General features: G+C 46.4%; 1 protein-coding gene across 7 annotated transcripts in view; it reads left to right on the plus strand.

Moving 5' to 3' along the window:
* Positions 1-21968, plus strand: part of dop1a (DOP1 leucine zipper like protein A) — a 34939-nt gene that overhangs the window by 3454 nt on the left and 9517 nt on the right. For 3 of the 7 annotated variants that reach the window (XR_003872393.1, XM_029738084.1, XM_029738083.1), the window contains exons 6-26: positions 225-323; positions 624-723; positions 2535-2644; positions 3447-3561; positions 3841-3961; positions 4133-4252; positions 4499-4604; positions 5107-5136; positions 8119-8340; positions 10100-10595; positions 10826-11133; positions 11476-11628; positions 11779-11879; positions 13855-14129; positions 14404-15678; positions 15916-16819; positions 18529-18640; positions 19871-20053; positions 20601-20726; positions 20859-20993; positions 21839-21894. Coding sequence is in view for 6 of the 7 variants with exons in the window: in XM_029738084.1 (XP_029593944.1) it covers positions 225-323; positions 624-723; positions 2535-2644; positions 3447-3561; positions 3841-3961; positions 4133-4252; positions 4499-4604; positions 5107-5136; positions 8119-8340; positions 10100-10595; positions 10826-11133; positions 11476-11628; positions 11779-11879; positions 13855-14129; positions 14404-15678; positions 15916-16819; positions 18529-18640; positions 19871-20053; positions 20601-20726; positions 20859-20993; positions 21839-21894 (5147 nt within the window). In the remaining variant the exon portion in view is untranslated. The remainder of the gene's footprint in view (positions 1-224; positions 324-623; positions 724-2534; positions 2645-3446; positions 3562-3840; positions 3962-4132; positions 4253-4498; positions 4605-5106; positions 5137-8118; positions 8341-10099; positions 10596-10825; positions 11134-11475; positions 11629-11778; positions 11880-13854; positions 14130-14403; positions 15679-15915; positions 16820-18528; positions 18641-19870; positions 20054-20600; positions 20727-20858; positions 20994-21838; positions 21895-21968) is intronic. The other 4 variants (XM_029738085.1, XM_029738086.1, XM_029738088.1 and 1 more) reach the window with 4 other exon arrangements.

A 21968-nucleotide genomic window follows, 5' to 3' on the forward strand; every position in this document is an offset into this window, starting at 1 on the left:
GTGAACTTGTATTGAGTAGGGCCAGGAGTTTTTCCTAATAAAAAAACAGAAACAACTTTGGGCCCTAATTTTTTCCTGAGGAACAAGAACAAGCCGAAAATGCAATAGCAGTCAACCTAGTCTGGTTGTTCTGAAATTCTACATAATCACTAATTTATTTGCAGTACATTAGATAGATGTAAATGGGCTTGATTTAACCCTGTGTGTTGTGTCGCACCCTGCAGGTGGAGGCAGTCAGCACATCGGTGCAGGACTCCAGTGTTCTGGTCCAGAGGAGCACCCTGGACCTGATCCTCTTCTGCTTCCCATTTCACATGAGTCAGGTAAGGACAGATCTGCGCAACTCTGTCAGCACTGCTCAGCACACAAGACAGCAGTCACAGCACTTTTGGGAACTGGCCATTCTTGATAATGAGGCTATTCGACATCCAGTTAGAGGGAGAGAGAGCATGCGGTGACTCAGTGGATGCTTGTTTGGCCTTTCACCTCTCCATTCAATCATCGAAGCACAATGTGCCTCAGAGCCCAATCATCCCAAATTACGGCATCCTTTCTTCTAAGTCAGAACTCATCTGACCTCTGCTATTATTTCCTTATTTTTGTTGTGTGATTTGCTGTTCCAGGCCACCCGTCCAGATATGATTCGGATTCTCTCTGCAGCGCTGCACGTGGTTCTGAGGAGGGACATGTCACTCAACCGCAGACTATACGCCTGGCTGCTGGGTAAAAGACACACTCACGCACACGCAATGGTTTCCGTTAGCCGGTAATAGCTGGCTTTTGGCAGACACATTTTTTTGAAAATCCGATGAATAAAATTGACGCCGGCCAATTGTCCAGGAGAAGAAGAAAAAAATCCCATTGTGAAATAATGCTTTTTGGCCTATTCAGTGATGGAAATACCAGTCTATGTAAATACATTTCACTGGTCAGGCTTATCGGTCTATAAGTTAATTTGCATAATTTAGTGGAATTAAATTGGCATGTGTACAAGTATATTTGTTATGTATCCTATTTATCACATGCGTACAGCATTCAGAGCCTTTTAGTGGAGAATCTGTCAGACAGTGCGATAGCTGCTGCTACAGCATCTCAAACAGCGAAGGCATAGGCAATGGAAGGCAGGCTTCATCAGTGTGTCACACCAATCTGCAATGAGTTGTGTCAAGTTGGCTGGATGTCGTTTGGCTGGTGGACCATTCTTGATACACACAGGAAACTGTTGAGTGTGAAAAACCCAGCATCGTTGCAGCTCTTGACACAAACCGGTGCGCCTGGCACCTACCACCATACCCTGTTCAAAGGCACTTCAATCTTTTGTCTTGCCCATTCACCCTCTGAATGGCACACACACAATCTGTGTCTCAAGGCTTAAAAATCCTTCTTTAACCTGTCTCCTCCCTTTCATCTACACTGATTTGAAGTGGATTTAACAAGCGACATCAATAAGGAATCATAGCCTTCACCTGGTTAGTCTGTCATGGAAAGAGCAGGTATTTTCAACTTTCTTTCGTTGTCCAGTAGCCAAAGGCGCAAACCTAGTCATATCAGCAACCCATGCTAGTGGCTGCATATTAGATCTCCCCTGTCACATGAAACCACTACAATGTGCGTTGAGATTTCGACAACTGTGTTTTCCCACTAATTGCATTATGGAACGAACATTCACGCCTAACCTACTGCCTGGTGCGCGTTGCGATTATTGTAGATTTATCGGTGGTGACAGTGTTTCCTAGCCTCAGTGCAGTGGAAAGCTGGGAGGAGGTGCTCTTATTCTCCATTGACTTTACAGTGTCCCAAACCTTTTTGGAATTAGTGCTACAGGAAGCAAATTTCTGTTTGAAAAAGCTAGCCTTAGCTTTCCTAACTGACTGAGTATATTGCTTCCTGACTTCCCTGAAAAGTCGCATATTGAGGGAGCTATTCAATGCTAAAAGCAGAACGCCACAGGATGTTTTTTGTGCTGGCCAAGGGCAGTCAAGTCTGGGGTGAATAGGAATTATTACGAAATACCATAATCAAAATGTGATTTATGTCATTCTGATCACCGTGGGTGGAAGCCCTAATCAGGTCATGCACCCAATGCATATTGGTCCAGTATATTTCCGGTAAATTAAAGTGCTGCCAGTCAAATGTCCGGCGCCACATTTTCATAATGGGAACCCTGGTACACATGCACAAACAAGCACATGCACACATACATACAACTGCATGCGTTCTGTACAACTTCGTAAAGTTGAGCTGTTGGAATGATCATCTGGCCATATATGTCTTGTGCAGTAACATGTTTTGTAGTCATATATCCCAGTGCTTATTTCCCTACTTTGTTTTGTCTTATTTGCGTCCTACTCGCTGTGGATAAAAAAATGCTGGTAAGTGTCTGCTTGGCTGAGCAGGGCTCATGTTTTTACACTCAGAAAAGCTTGTTTGTTTGCTAAATGACTGGTAACTCAATCTCACCCCACCCTCTTCTCCCTTGTCTTTCGTCAAATTGTGTGTGTGTGTGTGTGTGTGTGTGTGTACTGTGCTCCTAGGCTTTGACAACAATGGTGTGAGGACAGGCCCTCGCAGCTCTCGACAGAGCAACCCTGAAGACCACGCTACCCACTATTTCAATACCTACTCCAAGGACATGCTGGTCCAGGTACGACTTGTACGCACACAAACCCACCCACATACACACTCACACTCACACACAGCTATTTGCATAAATTATTATTTTCAAAGACCTCAAAGTTTGAGTGGGTCTTCTGAAAGGGAGCAAGGCCTTACATTTTTCAGCAGGTGAAATTCATACCCCTACTGCTCCCCCTCTGTGCCCCCTTTCAATCTCTAAACTACCCCCCTACCTACACACACACACACCCTTAGGGGTTTGCCTGTAATGCCTGTAGCCCCCTTCTTCGTCACCCCTCCTAATCCCAGGGGCCTTCCCTTTGAAGCTCTCCCAAAATCTGCTCCATGCCTGGGCCACGATCACACACTCACACACTATTCCCCCTTGTAATGCAGTGTCACGCTCCAACAGCATTGTCCCTTATGACGGCGGGGCCTACATGTGATGTATCCTGTTACTCCAGGGGTTGGGACAGACAGACCAGGGCTTTAATTTGTTCATCTGCCATCTGTTCATCGACACTTGTTGGGTCTCCCCCCGCTGGGAAATGGGGCTACTGCAGGGACCGTCTGTTCCGTGGGCCCCATCCCCTTCTGTGTTAGACGAGGCGTGAAATTCACACACACACACACACACACACCGAAGGACAAAAAGAAGACTTGCTGTGGAAAATGTCCCCCGGCCCTAACCCAAAAATGTAATCCCAACCAGAAACTAGATAGCTAACCAGCTGAGTCCATGTTCTGCAGTCTGTCTCGGGAGTTGCTTTGGTCGTTGTGTAGTTTTTGAATGCGTTTTTGATCCAGAAGTTTTGACCCTGTGTGTGCAGGCAATGGTGGGGATCCTGCAAGGGAAGGCCCGAGGCGGGGAGGAGGAGAGCGTCCTGATGCATGACCTCAAGCCTTTCCGCATTCTCATCAGCCTGCTGGACAAACCTGAACTCGGTACGGTATATTACTACACCCATCAGATCAATGCAACACATACCATTCATGTCACTGTTACACACTGAATAGAACACACACAACATTTTGATCATAGTGACATTTCACAGCAGACAACAAAAATTAGCACTTCTTATTGGACAAATCCAGGTAGTCCCTCCACGTTTCAGTCCATTTCCTTCCATTTGGTGCCTAATGACCCTATTTCCCTGTGACTGTTCTAGATACATTTGTAAATGGCCATGATCAGTGACTGATTTGTAATCCTGTGTGTTCCAGGACCAGCCATCCTGGAGGACGTTCTGATCGAGGTGTTCAGGACATTACACACACAGTGCCGAGCAGAGCTGGACCTGCAGAACCACCACCCGTTCAGCAAGGACCATGCTCATCTCAGCAGGTTGGCCAGCGTGTGTGTGTGTGTGTGTGTGTGTGTGTGTGTGTGTGTGTGTGTGTGTGTGTGTGTGTGTGTGTGTGTGTGTGTGTGTGTGTGTAACACTAAACACATGAAAAAAGCCAAACGCTTTAATAACCATTGTAAGCTAAGGGTCGCATTGATCGTTTCCCTCAGCAAACTGCGAGAGAACAAGAAAACTGCAGAGCTTATCAAAACGGCCAATCTCCTGTTCAACTCTTTTGAGCCGTACTACATGTGGGACTACATCGCTCGCTGGTTGGAGGACTGCTGCAGGTCTGTGTGTATGTGCTGCTCCATGTGTGTATGCTGACGTGGTAAGATGGCGAGATAGAACCCGAGTCGGTGTTCATTAGGCCACACCGTAGCAAAATGTTTCGCAACAGACAGTAAAGTTAAGCATTTCTTATTGGACAAGTTTTACTCCGTTTTTTTTTTTGTGGGATGAACGCCATCCTGTTTTGTGTTTGTAAATGGGAGAGCTGAGTTTGATGTAAACGGGTCACTCTGTCCATCTTGCAGGAAGGCAAAAAATGGACCAGGGAATGCTGGGAGCACAGAGTCCTCAGGACTCTCATTGGTGGAGTTCTGTCAGCTGGTGGACTTCCTACTGGACATTGTGTCCTTGGTGAGACACACACACACACTTCTCACCCCGCCTTCCTTTCTCACTCAGACTGTAGTCTCTCTATACAGAACAACAGCCATTGAAATATCAGCACTCATACAATACAATATTTACTAATTATAAGTCAGTTTCTGAATGTGAGTGCTAATAGCAATCCCTTATGGTGTGTGCTGTCTTTTTATCTGTGTGTGTGTGTGTGTGTGTGCGTGCGTGCGCACAATGCATTTAACAGGTTCTAGACCTGCCTGTCTTCTTTAGTGTCATTACATCTTCTAGTAGAGAGAATGCTTCTCTTCATTTCCAATCTGAGTAGGTTGGAAAGCCACTGACACCTGTATTACTGTCTGTGTGTGTGGTGTGTGAGCGATTGCTTGCGGCCGGTCGCAGGTGTGCGTGCGTGCAGATGTTTCTGTGCGTGGGTATGTTCTGCATACAAAGTGTCCTCTGGCCTGTGCTCTGCTTGCTCCTGTCTGTTCAATCTATCTGCTCTCTCTCCCTGAAGCCTACTAGAAGCATGAGGGTAATCTGCCAGGTAAAGTACTGCTGTCTCCTGCTTCTTCACCCTTCATCCCGCCTGCCTGGTTTACTATGGCTTGGATAACATTTTAGCAACGTCCCAGCAACATACCTAAAGCCAATTTTTCATTTCTGTTATTTTTCTGGCTTTGAATATGGTTATTGTACTCCAGAGTGAGTGAAATAGGCCTGTATTATTGGGAATATGGTGGAATTTCTACCTAGTCCAATAGAATTGGGATTTTTTTGTAGGAATATACTGTATATATATTCATAGTTTGGGGGGGATGTTGTGAAAATGAAATTTCAGCCTGGTTTGTCATTGTCCTGCATGCACAGAATAATATGCTCCCATTGCTCACGTATTTTAAGAAGTAGCCTATGGCTTTTTGAACATTTCACGTTTGTTTATTCTTCATTTGCCCATTGTTTTGTTTTAGCATTACTTTTTTAAATGTCATTTGTAAACAAAATGCCCATTACAACATTCAAGGAAAAGGTACAATGTAAGATTACAATGATTTGAGGAAGCCTGCTCATGATTAAATATTTTAGTGAGGGTTGTATTTTTCAAAGGGTCTAACCTCTTAAACTTTGACGGCCTCTGATGGCTTTTTCTAAAACAACGCGTAATATTGTGTACTACCCTCATAAAATACAATGCTTTCAGAAAGTGTTCTCAACCCTTGACCTTTTCCAAATGTAGTTTTTTTTACAAAGTGGGATTAAAATTGATTTGGTTGTAATTTTTTGTCAAGGACCAACACAAAATACTCATGTCAAAGTCGAATAATTTTTTAAAATGGAAAATAAAACAATAATATATCTTGATTAGACCCCTTGAGTCAATACATGTTAGAATCACCTTTGGCAGCGATTATAGCTTTGTCTCTTTCTGGGTAAGCTTTTCACACCTGTATTGTACAATATTTGCACCTTATTCTTTTAAAAATTCTTCAAGCTCTGTCAACTTGGTTGGTGATCATCGCTAGACAGCCATTTTCAAGTCTAGCCATAGATTTTCAAGCCAATTTAAGTCAACTGTAACTAGGCCTCTCAGGAACATTTAATGTTATCTTGGTCAGCAACTCCATTGTAGATATGGCCTTGTGTTTTAATTTATTGTCCTGCTGAAAGGTGAATTTGTCTTCCAGTGTCTGTTGGATTGCAGACTGAACCAGGTTTTCCTCAAGGATTTTGCCTGTGCCTAGCTATGTTCTGTTTATTTTTATCCCCCAAAAAACTCACTAGTCCATAACATGATGCAGCCGCCTCCATGCTTCAAAATATGAAGAGTGGTATTCGGTGATGGGTTGTGTTGGATTTGCCCCAAACATCATGCTTTGTATTCAGGACAAAAAGTTAATTTCTTTGCCACATTTCTTGCAGTATTACTAGTGCCTTATTAAAAACAGGATGCATGATTTGGAATATTTATGTTTTGTACAAGCTTTAGTATTTTGGATTTATGTTAGTGTTAAAGCTGCACTCAGTTATCTCCTATCACAGCCATTCAACTCTGTAAATGTTTTAACATCACCATTGGCCTCATGGTAATATCCCTGAGGGTTTTCCTTCCCCTCTGGCAACTGATTTGGGAAGAGCACCTGTATCTTTGTAGTGAGTGTAAAATGAATAACTGACACCAGTCTCAGAGGGATATTCGAATGTCTTTTTTTTTTTTTTTTTTTTACCCATCTACCAATAGGTGCCTTTCTTGGAAAAACTCCCTGGTCTTTGTGGTTGAATCTGTGCACGAAATTCACTGCTGGACTGAGGGACCTTAGATAATTGTACAGAGATGGGGTAGTTGTTTAAAAAGCATGTTAAACACTTATTGCACACAGTGAGTCCATTCAACTTATGTGACTTGTTAAGAATATTTTTACTCCTAAATTTCTTTAAGCTGGCCATAACAAGAGGGTTGAATTCTTATTGACTCAAGACATTTCAGCTTTTCATTTTTAACCAACCAAACATTTCTAAAAGCAGACTGGACCAGGCTTTCCTCTAGGATTTTGCCAGTGCTTAGCTATATTCCATTTATTTTTATTAACAAAAAGACCTCCCTAGTCCTAGCCAGTGACACAATCTCAATGCAGGCTGTAACACAACAAAATGTGGAAAAAGGGGTGTGAATACTTTCTGAAGGCACTATACATTTTAAGTTTCAAAACTGTAAGTCCTACAAGCACATGCTTAGTACTGTTGGAAAGGTAAGAACTGTTGGATTCTGATTAAAGAAAAACAGTGTCTACTACAGAGCCCGAGATGCAGCAGGCAAGAAAAAAAGAAAGAAATGTAACAGTTTTTTGCCTTGCTTTCATTTTTTGTCTTGATGGAATGATTTACAATGCCTTCAGAAAGTATTTATACCCCTTGACTTATTCCACATTTTGTTGTTTACGCCTGAATTCAAAATGGATTATATAGATTTTTTTCTCTCGCCCATTTACACACAATACCCCATAATGACAAAGTGAAAACATGTTCATAGAATGTGTTGCAAATTTATTGAAAATGAAATACAGAAATATATCTCATTGACATAAGTATTCAGACACATTTGATTTTTTTGCATTCAGTTATACAACCTTTCCCTCCTTGGGGCGGGGGTACCCCCCCCCCCCCAACTCATTGGACGCTGTACTGGGTCCAAAACAACCACATTATTTCTCTAATATGTAGACTTATTTTAAAGAACCGAGGCTAAACACAGCGTTGTACTGATAAACTAATAATAATAAATAACTAATATAGATTCGGATTCGGATTTTAATTACATCAATCTCCAACAAGAGCTTTCTCAGACATACTTGATGCTGCCTATTTATTTTATTACGTTTATTCGACAGGGACTATTTACAATTAAAACACAAATCAGGTAATGTGATGCATTGTACCAGATGAATCTAGGCATCTAATTTCCATCTCCAATCACCGGGCGACTCCCCTATTCTCCAGAGCCCTCTCACCCTCCTCTTCCTCCTCCCTTCAGGAGACCTACATAGAGATCCAGACGGAGCACCTTCCCCAGCTGCTGCTGCGTATGGTGTCTGCCCTGACCTCTCACCTCCCGGCCCTGGGCCTTGGGGAGCTCACCCACTGCCTGCGCCTCTGCTCCAAGATCCTCAGCAAGGTGCAGCCCCCCCTGGTGTCCCCCCTGTCTCTGCCCACGGGCCCCCTCGCCTCCACAGTCTCTGCTAAGGAGGAGAAACGGGTAAGAAGTACTGAGATGGTGCCCCAGTCCGGGACACCTATAGGAGTTAGATTAACCTTGGTTGTTACAGCCAGAGCATATTCTATAGCTTTTGTTGTTTAAATGTATGTAAAATAGATGCTTAGATTTATGACGAATCAATATTTTGTGTAGACATTTCCCAGGTAATAAGGATAATCTATAGGCTACCTTTTCATGACATAACCAACTGTCTATCCTGACTTATGCTTTTAACCCAGTTCCATTTGCTCCTGTAAAGCTTTTGGTGGTGATGAATGAGCTTTAATCATGACCTCTGCCAAGTCTGAAAGCATCCTGTTGTCATCCTAGTTCTTCCCTGCCTTCACACAGTTTGCTTTAGCATAATGTCTCTGAGCGTTTGGTTGATCATAAAAGAACACGGTTCCTTTTATCTCTGAACATTATGTGAAATCCATGCGAAGGTTAAATCGTTTTTGCCTTTTGTCTTTGTCCAGCGGAGATGAAATGGAACCAAATTACGTTCAAAGCAAACATACATCCCCCTACACACCCACGTTCATTGATTCTCACTTTGAAAATGAAAACTTTGTCCATCTTTCAGTTCCAAGCTGATGACTGACTACCTTTGATAGTACACGAATGTCACTTCCTGCCAAATAAAGTCATCAGAGCAGGGCTCCTCTGTTGTTGACCTAGCAGAGACGACAGCAGTTTGGTCTGCTTCCCTCACCCTCAAAAACATAAACAATCATCCAAGGCCCTCATGGTGTCCCCTGGTCCCAGAGCTGGCCCCCACCCCTCTACCCCCTCAATTTGGCTGGGTGGTCCCCGCTCCAGGACTGGAGGGTAGCTGGAGAACTGTCCCTCCCTCTCTCCCCAGACAGAGGTGTTAGAAGCTGGGATCAGTGTACTTTCTCCCCCCCCCCCCGTCTGTTACCTGGCGGTCTGGTAGAGTGTTTCAGTGCTCATTAAGGCTTGACTAAAAGCTGACAGAATCCTAGGCTGGATGGTAGAGGCATGGGAAAGGTGCAGGGGAGGGGGGCACATAGAGACACACACAAGTGGTAACTAACAAACAGCTGAGCCCCTCTTTCTCTCCGAGGAGGATCAGCCTACCCTATGGTTTCCCCTTGGGTCTGTCTGCTCCATTGGTGTGGAAGGCTTCCCTCCCTTCCGCTCTATCCATCCCCCCCTCTCCCTTCCTCCTGTTCTCCAGCTACCCTCCTGGGGACATTTACAGGACGTAGTTTGCCATCTGAGTCCTGGCGCCAGAATGTGTAGCCTCAGCCTGCTGCACTGCATGCTGGGAATGCCCTGGGGCTGTCTTGTGGCATGGCAATGTGGGAGTGGGGCTGTCTGTCGATCTGTCCTAAGCTGACTGGCATGATGCAGGGAGGGAGCTGTATGTAGGGTGTAGTAGAGGAGGCCATTCAGTTTGGGGCAACAGCTGTGAACTTCCCTGTCTGTGCTGTGGGGGGGGGGGGGGGGTCTGTCAGTCAGGGAGTGTCTGTGCTTAGAAATCCTCTCCCTCCTAATCTCCTGAGAGACCTGCACTCTTATCTTGACCTGATGCACTTTGGTCCCCACTGACCATCCTAAAACAGGCCTGGTTAGAATGATTAGGATCCCTGCCCTTGTTACACGGTCAATTTGTTCACTGTAGGGTACTGTTTTCGGTTTCCAGCTTTTTTAACACGGACGCCTTTTGTTTCCACTCTTGATATGTATTGTTGCTGTCTCTGTTTGACCTCTTCTTCTTCCTGCTCTCTCTCCCCAGCCCTTGCCCTCTACTCTGGAGCTCCCCAGCGGCGAGGTGTTTGAGACAGGGGAGAACCCCAACAGCAGTCGCTCCTCCGAGAGTGGCTTCACAGACTTTGTCCAGTACCAGGCCTCTGAGGAACCAGCACCCGCTCTGCCTTCCCTCAAGATGGGCTGCAGCAGCTCCCTCCCAGCCTCCCAGAACAAGCCGCAGGACAAGCCTGTCATGCAGTGCTGCCTGGAGCACTTCCAGCACTTCCTCTCCCGCCTGGTCACCCTTTACATCACCCCGGGGATGGTAGAGGGAGCTGGGGGCGAGAGGAGCGATGTGGTGCGAGCGGAACCAGAGGGCGGTGCCCAGCACAACGGGCGTGATGTGGTCGAGGTCCCGGGGCAAAGAGAGTGTCTGGCGGCCTTTACTGCTGCCTGCCAGCTCTTCCTGGAGTGCTCCAGCTTCCCTGTCTACATTGCCGAGGGCAACCTCAAGTCAACGCCCCCGCCTAAGGAGCAGACTGGTAAGACAGACAGACAGACTGACCACGTTTGAGTTACAGTACAGGCTCTGTGCAGATTAACAGATTTTCACTATGGCTGGAGAAGCGTTTAACTACATTTCAGTTTAATATGATAATCCTATACCCTTCTCCATATGTTAAGCATATGGTCTCTCCCCTTTGTGTTAGATGAGCACGTCTGGACTACAGCTATTTACTGTTGTATGTCTTCTCCCCTTCTCTCAATACAGTATCGTTTCTATTCTCTCCTGCAGACAGCGAGCAGATGTGTCCTGCCGTGTGGCTGCAGACCCTGATGGACGCCTGCTGCCTGGCCAGTGACTTCAGCGTCCAGGGCGTGGCCATATCCCTGGTCATGGACCTGGTGGGCCTCACCCAGTCTGTCGCCATGGTCACCGCCGAGGGCAGCATCGCTGGAGGCAACCCCGACTCCACCCAGCCCATGAGCCCCAGCCAGGGCCGCGTTGCTGTGGTGATCAGGCCCCCACTCACGCAGGGAATCCTGAAGTACATCGCAGAGAAGACAGACTTCTTCAAGGTAAGTCACAGGGAGGAGATTTGTGGCTTATTTGCATCTGATATGGTTGAGATGTTTAGAGGTGGTTCAGTACAGAGAACACAGAATGTAGCTCAGCATGATAAATGGAAGAAACTTTTGATCTCTTCGCCATTGCTCACCATGGTAAATGGTTGAAATTGATGTTGATAAATCTGTTTTTCAGCATAATAAATGGTAGAAACGTATGTTGATGAATACATTTTTCAGCATGATAAATGGTAATAAACCTATGCTAAGAAATCTCTCTGTTGCTCACCATGATACATCTTGGAAGCTTTAGATAATTCTCTAACACTTCCTCCTTCCCCCTCACCTCTCCAGAGTGTGGCCCTTATCCTGTGGGGACAGCTGGGGGAGAGGACCCCTCAGCACCACCAGCGCAGCGTGGAGCTCTTCTACCAGCTCCACAACCTGGTGCCCTCCTCCAGCACCTGTGAGGACGTCATCAGCCAGCGGCTCATGCACAGAGACAAGGTTGGTCAGCGCCGTACACATGCAGTCAGACACATAGGAACACGCACAGCTTCATCGTATGCTTGTAAGAATTCTGTATGCCTGAAGGAATTTGCTCCGACACACACGCGTTCCACACACGTCATGTAAGCTTTCTGTGCGTTTTCTCAGAAAATCCGTCTTGAAGCCCATGTGAAGTTCTCTGTGCTTTGGCATCTGACCAGAGACTTGAACATCACCAAGTCTTCCCCTTTCAACCGCACCTTTGACAGGTAGGCCTTCCCTCTCTATTGACGCCCCACTGTAAAGTTTGGTTTTGTCAGGGGTGGACAAAACAGCTGCTAATATATTCATGTAATACATGTCTCATGCTCTTTTTCTGTCTCTCTCTCACACACACACACACGCACGCATGCACACATACCGTTCGGACGCTACAGATGTTTTTGCGAGAGTACCGATTTTCGGGATGTCTCATGGTCCGACAAACACCGCTGTAGCTCGGCCACCTTCCACCACAGATGCGGATGGCCGACATTGGAAGGATTGCGATGCAGCCCATGCAAAAAACATGTCTCTAGCATAATCTGACCGATTTTGATAGGGACTTTTTTTTAAATGACGTTACTTAGATTGACGCTCGGTGGATTATTAATATACACCATCACAATAAATCCATTAAGAAAAGTGATATGAATTAAATGTATTTCAGAAGGACTGAATAGCATAGAATGGCAGCCTAGGCTGTCGACTAGTTCATTGAGCAGACAAGATGTGCTTATAATTCCCAAACCATTATTTTATAATATATTATTTTAGAGTTATACGAATATAATTGATTTTAGCTGAATAAAATAGAAAGGACATTTTCCCCAAACGATTATTGAGCGAGTGCGTACATGGAGGTCCTATACGCTTGATTTAGAGTTATTTGGCAACTTTAACTGTGAATGATTGTTTTTGATTTAGAGTGGTGCCATTATCAGCTAGGCAGGAACAGGGGCAGGGGAAAACAGACAAGTAATCCATATGCACTCTAATAGGGAATGGAGGATGCGCTTTCCCATGGTTCCTTTTTCAATCATGCCGGGTAGGCTACTCCGGTTGTAGGCTACAGCGGGATTGCATGTAGAAATTTGTGGGCTTATAAGAATTTATTTCACTCCACGCATTAACCAGCTCAAACTATGTATGCCAGACTCCAGCCCTGTCCTTGTAAGCTACCCACTGCTTAATTTGGTAACGGACAGTAGCCCACTTGAGCCACAAAATCGAAAACCAAGTGAAATCTATTCGGGAACATCGATAGTAAACCCCCACCCCCCTTTGCCCTCAGAACAGCCTCAATTCGTTGGGGCATGGAATCCACAAGGTGTCAAGTGTTCCACAGGGATGCTGGCCCATGTTGAATCCAATGCTTCCCACAGTTGTCAAGTTGTCTGGATGTCCTTTGGGTGGTGGGCCGTTCTCAATCCGAATGGGAAGCTGTTGAGTGTGTGAACCTCAGCAGCGTTGCAGTTCTTGGCACAAACCAGTGCGCCTGGCACATACTACCATACGCTGTTCAAAGGCACTTAAATCTTTTGTCTTGCCCATTCACCCTCTGAATGGCACACATACACAATCCATGTCTCTATGTCTCTATTGCCTCCCCTTCATCTACACTGATTTGAAGTGGATTTAACAAGTGACATCAATAAGGGATCATGGATTTACCTGGTCAGTCTGTCATGGAAAGAGCAGGTGTCCTTAATGTTTTGTACACTCAGTGTATATGTTTAAGCTTTAAGATAGCCGTAGGCAGAGCTATATGTGTTGTATAACAAAACAAAATAATTATTTTGACGCTTTTTTGGGGGGCTTGGGTTCATGTATATGTACATATTCTTATTCATTCCTTTACACTTGTGTGTATTAGGTAGTTGTTGTGAAATTGTTAGATTACTTGTTAGATATTACTGCACGGTCGGAACTAGAAGCACAAGCATTTCGCTACACTCGCATCAACGTCTGCTAACCATGTGTATGTATGCATCAACTACAGAGCGGAGAATAGGAGGAGATTTACTGTGACTCAGCGGTCACATGGATTCTGACCGGTAATGACTCATGACTGCCGGTGTGGCGGTAATACAGCCATGGCAACAGCCCTACACACGTATATACACACACAGACACGCTACCCCTTTGCCATTACAAATGAATATCTTCTGTCTTCTTTTCTCTCTCTCTCTCTCCCCCTCCCAGGTCTCTGTTCATCATGCTGGACAGTCTAAGTTACTGGGATGCGTCGGCCAGTGCAGTGGGCCGGGCCTGGCTCAACCAGGTGCTCCAGAGGCACGACATCGCCCGGGTCCTGGAGCCCCTCCTGCTGCTGCTGCTGCACCCCAAGACTCACCGTGTGTCCATCCAGCGCGTCCAGGCCCAGCGCCACTGGGCCCAGGCGTTCCCTAACCACAACGCCCAGGCCGAACAGGACCCCTCAGAACCCATCTACATGAGGGACTCGGGAATCTGTGAGAGTGAGTAGAGGGGAGACACGGGTTAGAATGGTAGTGGACAGGACAGCCATGGTCGTGAAGAGATACAGGGCAGTGCAGGCTTTTGTTCCAGCCCAGCACTAATAGATTCAACACTCATCTCATGATTGTTTAGTGTTGGGCTGGAAGAAAAGTCTACAGCTCTAAAGGATCAGTGTCGCTTGGTGAACGTTGGTTTGGAGTGAATCTAGTTCAAGGTTTATTTCGACTCTATAATGTTTTTGCATAAACAGTATGTCACATCTTCTTCTCTCAGACTTCAGCCAGATGCCAGGGGACTCTCTGAAGTCAGGGCTCCGAGGGCTGCCATTGGGCGACATGGAGCCCTTCTGCCTGACAGTCAACCCTCTGAGTGACAGCCTGTCCCTGCTCAGCCTGAGCAGTGAGAACCTGGTGCTGAGCGGTGACTGCCATCCTCCTGACCAGCAGGGGAAACCCCACCACCATTGCTCTGAGTCCAGCGGCTCGCACTCCTCCTCCATAGACAATGGCAGCTTCGAGGAGCCAGACGGCACCTGCAGCACAGTGAACGGATGTGGTTCCGACCAAGTCCCTGTCCTTATAGAGTCAGACAGTATGGTTCCTGATGAGGAGGATTCACTAGAAGAGGCTGTGTTGTCAGTGTTAAATGACTTGATAGACAGGGTGGTGGGTATGGGAGAGGAGGAGGGGCCACCTGAAACACCGTCCCCCCCTGAAGAGTGGGCGCAGACGGACTCCGATAGCTCCTCGTCAGATACGCTGACCGGTCTTCGGCTCGATTCGGGCCCCCACACCCCCTCTCACCGCCTCGAGATGTTAGCGGGTGGCACCCTGGGGTTCTTCCATGTCACCCCACCGGACCAGACAGGGGAGGAGGGGGAGAGGCACCATGAGGGCATCACTCGCCACAGCTCGTCCCCCTCCATCGTGACCCTACCAGACAGCTCGGGCCTTGCCACCCCTCACGACCGGAGCCTCCGGTTGGACGTTGTGGACCTGCGGGCCCGTAAGCGCTCCCACAGCAGCACCCAGCTCAGCCTCAAGGGTAAGATCATGGAGCGTCTGCAAGACAAGTCCCCCGGCGCCAAGCCCAAGGTGAAGAAGAGCAAGAGGAAGGAGAGGCAGAGGAAAGCCCTGCAGGCCGAGAAGCTCCGGCCGCCCAGCATCTTCTTCGGAGACAGCCTGGATCTGGAGAACTGGTACAGCTGCGGAGAAGGTGAGGTGTCCGAGATCGAGAGTGACACCGGCTCGCCCAGTGGGGGCGGAGACGTGAGCGGGGACAATTGTCCCAACGGGAGAGTGGGGCGTAGAGCTTCCGCCTCGCCACCTCGGTTCAACATCCACCCCCTCTACCAGCACGTGCTGCTCTACCTGCAGCTGTACGACTCATCCCGCACGCTGCACGCCCTTTCGGCCATCGCCGCCATGCTGCGGGCGGCGCCATCGGACTTCGTGGACGCCATCTCCACCACCAGCATCAACAACACCTACACACCCCAGCTGTCACTGCTGCAGAACCTGCTGGCACGACACCGCGTCTCCGTCATGGGCAAGTCATATTTTATTTTTTTATGCATTAAAAAACAGATTAAGACACTTAAGCACAAATTAACTAAATGGGTAAAATGTATGCCGGAGGTGTAACACATTACGCTGATTCTAAGTTGCGCTGGATAAGAGCTACTAGATGACTAAAATGTACACAAAGACCCTAAAAACCATACAATCTAAAGTTTTCTTATTAGAATGTAAAATAATGTGATGTTCAATCTCCTTCTCCTCCCAGGTAAGGACTTCTACTGCCCCATCTCCCAGGACAGCCACTCCCACTCGTTCCGCAGCGCCATGTTCCTAGAGATCATCATCTCCCTCTGCCTCTACTTCCTGCGCTCCTACTACTCTGCCCACGTGGGCACGGCCGCCACCGACCTGGCGGGCAACCGGGCCATGCAGCTGACCAGCTTGGAGGTCCTCACCCTCCTCTTCAGCGAGCTGTCCAAGGTGACCGGCGGCTCGGCCAAAGGCTTCGCCAGCTTCATCAGCGACGTGCTGTCCAAGTGTAAGGTCCAGAAGGTGGTGCTCCACTGCCTGCTCTCCTCCATCTTCTCGGCCCAGAAGTGGCACGAGCAGCGGGCGGCCGGCGTCAACGTCACCTCCCAGGAGGAGGGTCTCTCAGAGGACAGTGTCATCAACCTCTCAGAAGATCAGATGGACGGCTGCAGCGCCGTTCAGTCTCAGCTGCTGAGGCTTCTCCAGAGCCTGGTGGTGCTGGAGCACAGGGTCCTAGTGCCCGCCGAGGAGGGGGGCGACGGGGGGCCCGTGGTCATCCCAGGGGGTGTTACATTAGGGGGTGTAACGTTAGGGACGGGTAGCGGGGCAGGGTCGGGCTTCGAACTGCTGGGAGGCGAGGTGGAGCACATGAACCCACAGCAGCCAATGACGTCGCTGCAGTACCTTCACGGGCAGCCTATCACGGCGCAGGGCATGTTCCTGTGTGCGGTGATCCGGGCGCTGCACCAGCACCACGCGTGTAAGATGCACCCGCAGTGGATCGGCCTGATCACGGCCACGCTGCCCTACATGGGCAAGGTACTGCGTAGGGTGGTGGCCTCGGTCACACTGCAGCTCTGTAGGAACCTGGATAACCTCATTCAACAGTACCGCTATGAGACTGCCATCACAGACACCAGGTAACTGCTATAGGATAGTTTCTTATAAGCCCATATGGGCTAGGCATTTGAAATGGTGCTGAGACATCTATATCCAACCATCCATCCATCAGTACTGGTTAGCCATTATAAACCCACACCACTGCTACCTTTATCGTCCGCAGGACGATGGGATAGTGGCTGTATTGAAGGGTTTGTCTGTGTTTTAGGTCTACCTACTTAAGTTGAATGCACTGATTGTGAGTCACTCTGGATAAAAGTGTCTGATTAAATAACTGAAATGTAAAAGTGGAAAAATTGTTGTTCCAGGATCTGGTGTGAAGGCAATTGCAAGCAGATTGTCAGTAACGAGGTTTCCATCCAACCATTTCATGAATTACCTGAAGTCACGACCGGGCTAATGGAAACAGGAAACGTTGGGACAATTTCTTAAATGTCGGGGGACAATTTGTTGATTCGACATGGTGGGACCTTTTTGTGTCAGTAAAATGTGGATTTATGCGCAAATATTTGATATAATAACCAAAGTAAACTTGGAGTCACGCAAGGATATTTTGTGTGGTCCTCCCACTACGACTCGGAGAAAGCATGCAGTTTATTACGCTATAGATGAAATAAGTTATGACGAACTTCAAAAGGTTGTGAAGGTGCACGGTGATGAGCTTGGTGCGCCTTTACAATAAATATCAATGGTCTTATTCTGGTGACGTGATAATCGATGCTTGGCTCCATAATAATAATAATCAATGCTTTTTCTCCATAATAATGTCATCATATAGGTATCTGCAAACTGTTGTCTACAGCGCACGTGCCAAGACCATAGTGGGCACATTTGCTCTTTAACGCAACCGTTTTTGTGACAAAACCATCGGTACAGTTGAAAATGAGATGGTGACACATTGAACTGTATATTTCTATTCGGTGCTTGAACATTTTAAAGGGATAGTGGCAATGAAGCCCTTTATCTATTTCCCCAAAATCAGATGAACTCGTGGATAACATTTTTGTCTGTCTCTGCATCCAGTATGAAGGAAGTTAGAGGTAGTTTTGTGAGCCAATGCTAACTAGCGTTAGCGCAATGACTTGAGCGCTACAGGAACACCTGGCATGCTTGCTGTTCCCATAGACTTCCAGTCATTGCGCTAACGCTAGTTAGCAACTTCCTTCAAACTGCAAACGGAGACATAAAAATGGTATCCTCGAGTTCATCTGGCTCTGGGAAAGTAGATAAAGGGCTTCATTTGCAAAATCTCAAACCATCCCTTTAAGAAAAAACGTACCTTTTTATGTGCTCTACTTCATCATTCATGCATTTTTATCCACAGCAAGTCAGTTTGGTGGAGGCGCCACTGGTGGGAAAATACACGTTATTTTATGCAGATTTTTGAGTGTTCGCCTGAAAATCTATCGCCAATTGGATGAACCTAGCTAGTGAAGTGAAATATTTCTATGAGTATGAATTGGTTAATTTAAGTACATATCCATGGCAATAGATTTACAGCTGCTTTGTAGCAGAGGGAATGTTTGTAAGAAATTAGTTGAGTGATGCTGCCACAAGATGGCTCTCTTGACCAGCAGTGGCCTCAATTACCCACCTTTGACTAATACCTTTTGTAGATTCTACATTGTTACTGTATATTCTATGACAACATGAATTGTTTATGGCAAAATAGTTTTTTCTACCAAATGATGACTATTCATTTATACTTTCCCCACTATCCCTCTTCCAGACCTCAGTGGATGGCCCTGTGCATCCCCCCAGATTTGATTCTTACAGTACTGGAAGGAGTGACAACCATCATCCACTACTGTCTACTGGACCCATCCTCCCAGTATCACCAGGTGAGGACGCTTGTCAGCCACGCTGCACTGCCAAGTAGACAGACATGTCATATCTGCATTGATTTAATGCTAATGTAACTTATTTACACATCGATAGACCTCCTTCATTGCATGCACGCACTCTGATGACTCATTCCTCCCTACATCTTCTCAGAGAGCTATGTGTTCTTTTACATCACTTTGTGTATTTTGTATATGAGTATGTATTTTACTCTGTCACAGGATTTGCGTGTGCTGACGGTGCCTAATGGAAGTCTGCACACTGCTTGCACAGTCATCACATTTTGCTGCCTTAAAATTGGATTTAAAGAGGATTACATTTTCCGTACAGATCTACACAACCTACTACAGCATTTTCAAAGTGAAAGAAAATTATACGACGTTTTCCCAAATTAATAAATAAAACAATACGATGTCTTGATTGTGTATGTCTTCACACTCTATAGTTAATACTTGGTGGAAGCACCTTTGGCAGCCATTACAGCTGTAAATCATTCTGAGTAAGATTTGACCAACTTTGCACTTAGGGCAACATATATCCATTGTTATTGTCAAAATTGCTCAAGCTCAGTATATTTGGTTGGGAGTCATTGATGGACAGCAATATTCAAACCGTGATTGCTATTATCATGGCTATTGTGGTAGCAGCATCAAGTTATGGGTATGCTTGTCACCGGCAGGGACTTGGGAGTTTGTCATGATCAAAATGTAGTTTTCTGAAAACCGAGCCCTGGGATAGAGTTTTATTTTTCAGTGAGACAATTATACAAGCTTTAATGCTGAAGACACACCAGAATGGCTTTCCAAGAGGTGGTGAGTGTTCCTGAATAGTCCAGTCTCAGTCCTGACTTGAACATCTGCTTGGAAATGTAGAGACAAGGTATGAATATCGCTGTCCATCAATGACTCACAACCACATTTACTGAGCTTGAGCAATAAAAAGAAAAAAAATGGCTGCCAAAGGTGCTTCCACCAAATGTTAACTCTGGGGTGTGAGGACATACGCAATCAATACATTTTCCTTTTACATTTTTTATTAATTTGTTCATGTTTCTATCATTTTTCTTTAACTATGAAAATGTGGAGTAGGTTGTGTATGTTGGTAGGGGGGAAAAATCGAATGTAATCCCTTTTCAGAGGTAATTTTAAGGCAGCTAAACATGAAGACTGCGTGGGGTGTGTAGACTTTCACTAGTGACTGTATCTCCATGTCCCTGTCTCTCCTCTCAGCTGCAGGTGAGTGTGGACCAGAAGCACCTGGCGGAGGCTCGCTCAGGGATCCTGTCCATCCTCCACACCATCATGTCCTCCGTCACCCTGCTGTGGAGCGTCCTGTACCAGGCCGACAGCTCTGACCGGCCAGCCGCCGCCTCCGCTGCATCCACTTCCAACATCAACCTGGGATCCACCAAGGTACTGCATCTACACCCTGACCCTAAGCCTTTTCACAGTACTGAATCGAACTAAGGCGAGTCAAACCAAGCTGTACTGAGCTGCTCTGGTTACTCATCCATCCATAGTTGCTGGAACTGTGCTGAAATGGACAATGTGATAATAGCCAGCACAGTTCAGTCTGGGTCGACACGATACTGTGAAAAGAGGGCCTGTAGTTGATACCTAGATCAGTGTTCTTCAATATAATCAAATCTAATTTTTTTGGTAGTGTACCTAGTTTAGCCGGTGTTATAGCAGATGCAGCAAAATGCTTATGCTACTAGCTCATAACTATCCTGCTCCTGGGCACCCTACAGTGTGTGCAGGCTTTTGTTTCAGCCCAGTACTCCTGATTTTGAGGATTCGGCTAAGTATCCATTAGCGCTGGTCTGGAACAAAAGCCTGCACAACATGTGGGTTTCCCCCAGGACCATAACATTGTTGAAGGAGGATGGACCGTCCACTGCCCCGTTGGCCTTATTTCTGACACTGCATAGAGCACTCAATCTTTCCTCTGTCTCCTCAGAACTTGCGTCAGCAGATCCTGGAGCTGCTAGGCCCCATCTCCATGAACCACGGAGCCCACTTCATGGCAGCTATCGCCTACGTGTGGAACGAGAGGAAGCAGGTCAAAACCACTGCCGCTTACAAGGTAAGCTCCAGAAATCAACATGGCACAAACCCTTACTAAACACATACATTTTGTGTTATTAGTGTGGTTAATGGCAGGGCGCAGAGGTCTCTTACCTTATCTTTGTCCATGTTCACGCACGTGTGTGTGTAGGTGATCCCCACTGCCAGTGAGGAGCAGCTGTTGCTGGTGGAGCTGGTACGGTCAGTCAGCGCCATGCGGACTGAGACCGTGATGCAGACGGTCAAAGAGGTCCTGAAGCAGCCGCCGGCCATCGCCAAAGAGAAGGTTGGTGCTGCGGTCTCCCAATAGCCTGGAATCTAAACTGGCATGCTCTGTTTTACCATTGGAACAAAGCATATTCGTTTCCCAATACATACCCTTAGAACACACTGTGCTACGCTAACCTTGTTACAGTTTATGACTATATACAAAGCTGCACGACTCCTAGCCTCCTGCTTGCGTAAGTCCTAATTCACCCTAATGCAGGTCCTCTGTTACTATTACATGTTACTATTAAGCTGGGACCGAGAGATTTAAAAACAGCTTCTATCTCAAGGCCATCAGACTGCTAAACAGCAATCACTAAGTCAGAGAGGCTGCTGCCTACATTGAGACCTAATCACTGGACACTTTAATAAATGGATCACTAGTCACTTTATACAATGCACTCTAAATAATGCCACTTAAATAATGTTTACATATCTTACATTACTCATATCACATGTATATACTGTATTTTATACCATCTATTGCACCTTGCCTTTGCCACTCGGCCGTTGCTCATCCATATACTTATATGTACATATTCTCATTCACCCCTTTAGATTTGTGTGTATTGGGTAGTTGGGCAATTGTTAGATTACTTGTTAGATATTACTGCGCTGTCAGAACTAGAAGCACAAGCATTTCGCTACACTCGCATTAACATCTGCTAACCATGTGTATGTGACCAATACAATTTGATTTGATTGGACAGATACCATGTTATTGTTACAGTATATCAAAGTAAACTGGAAGCTTCCCTGCCACGACCTCATTATGTTCTAATTAAATGTAATTCAGGCCAGTGTTAACTCTTCCTCAACCCTCTCTCCCCTTCTCTCACTCCTCTTCCTTCTTTCTCACCGTAGAAGCATCTGTCTCTGGAGGTGTGCATGCTGCAGTTCTTCTATGCTTACGTTCAGAGGTGAGACCAACAGCCCTCCTCCACCTGTCTGTCAAGTGTGTTGAGCATAGGTAGCAAATATATGAGATGTTGGC

This window comes from Salmo trutta, chromosome 37 (assembly GCF_901001165.1).
Source record: "Salmo trutta chromosome 37, fSalTru1.1, whole genome shotgun sequence".
NCBI classification, from domain to species: domain Eukaryota; kingdom Metazoa; phylum Chordata; class Actinopteri; order Salmoniformes; family Salmonidae; genus Salmo; species Salmo trutta.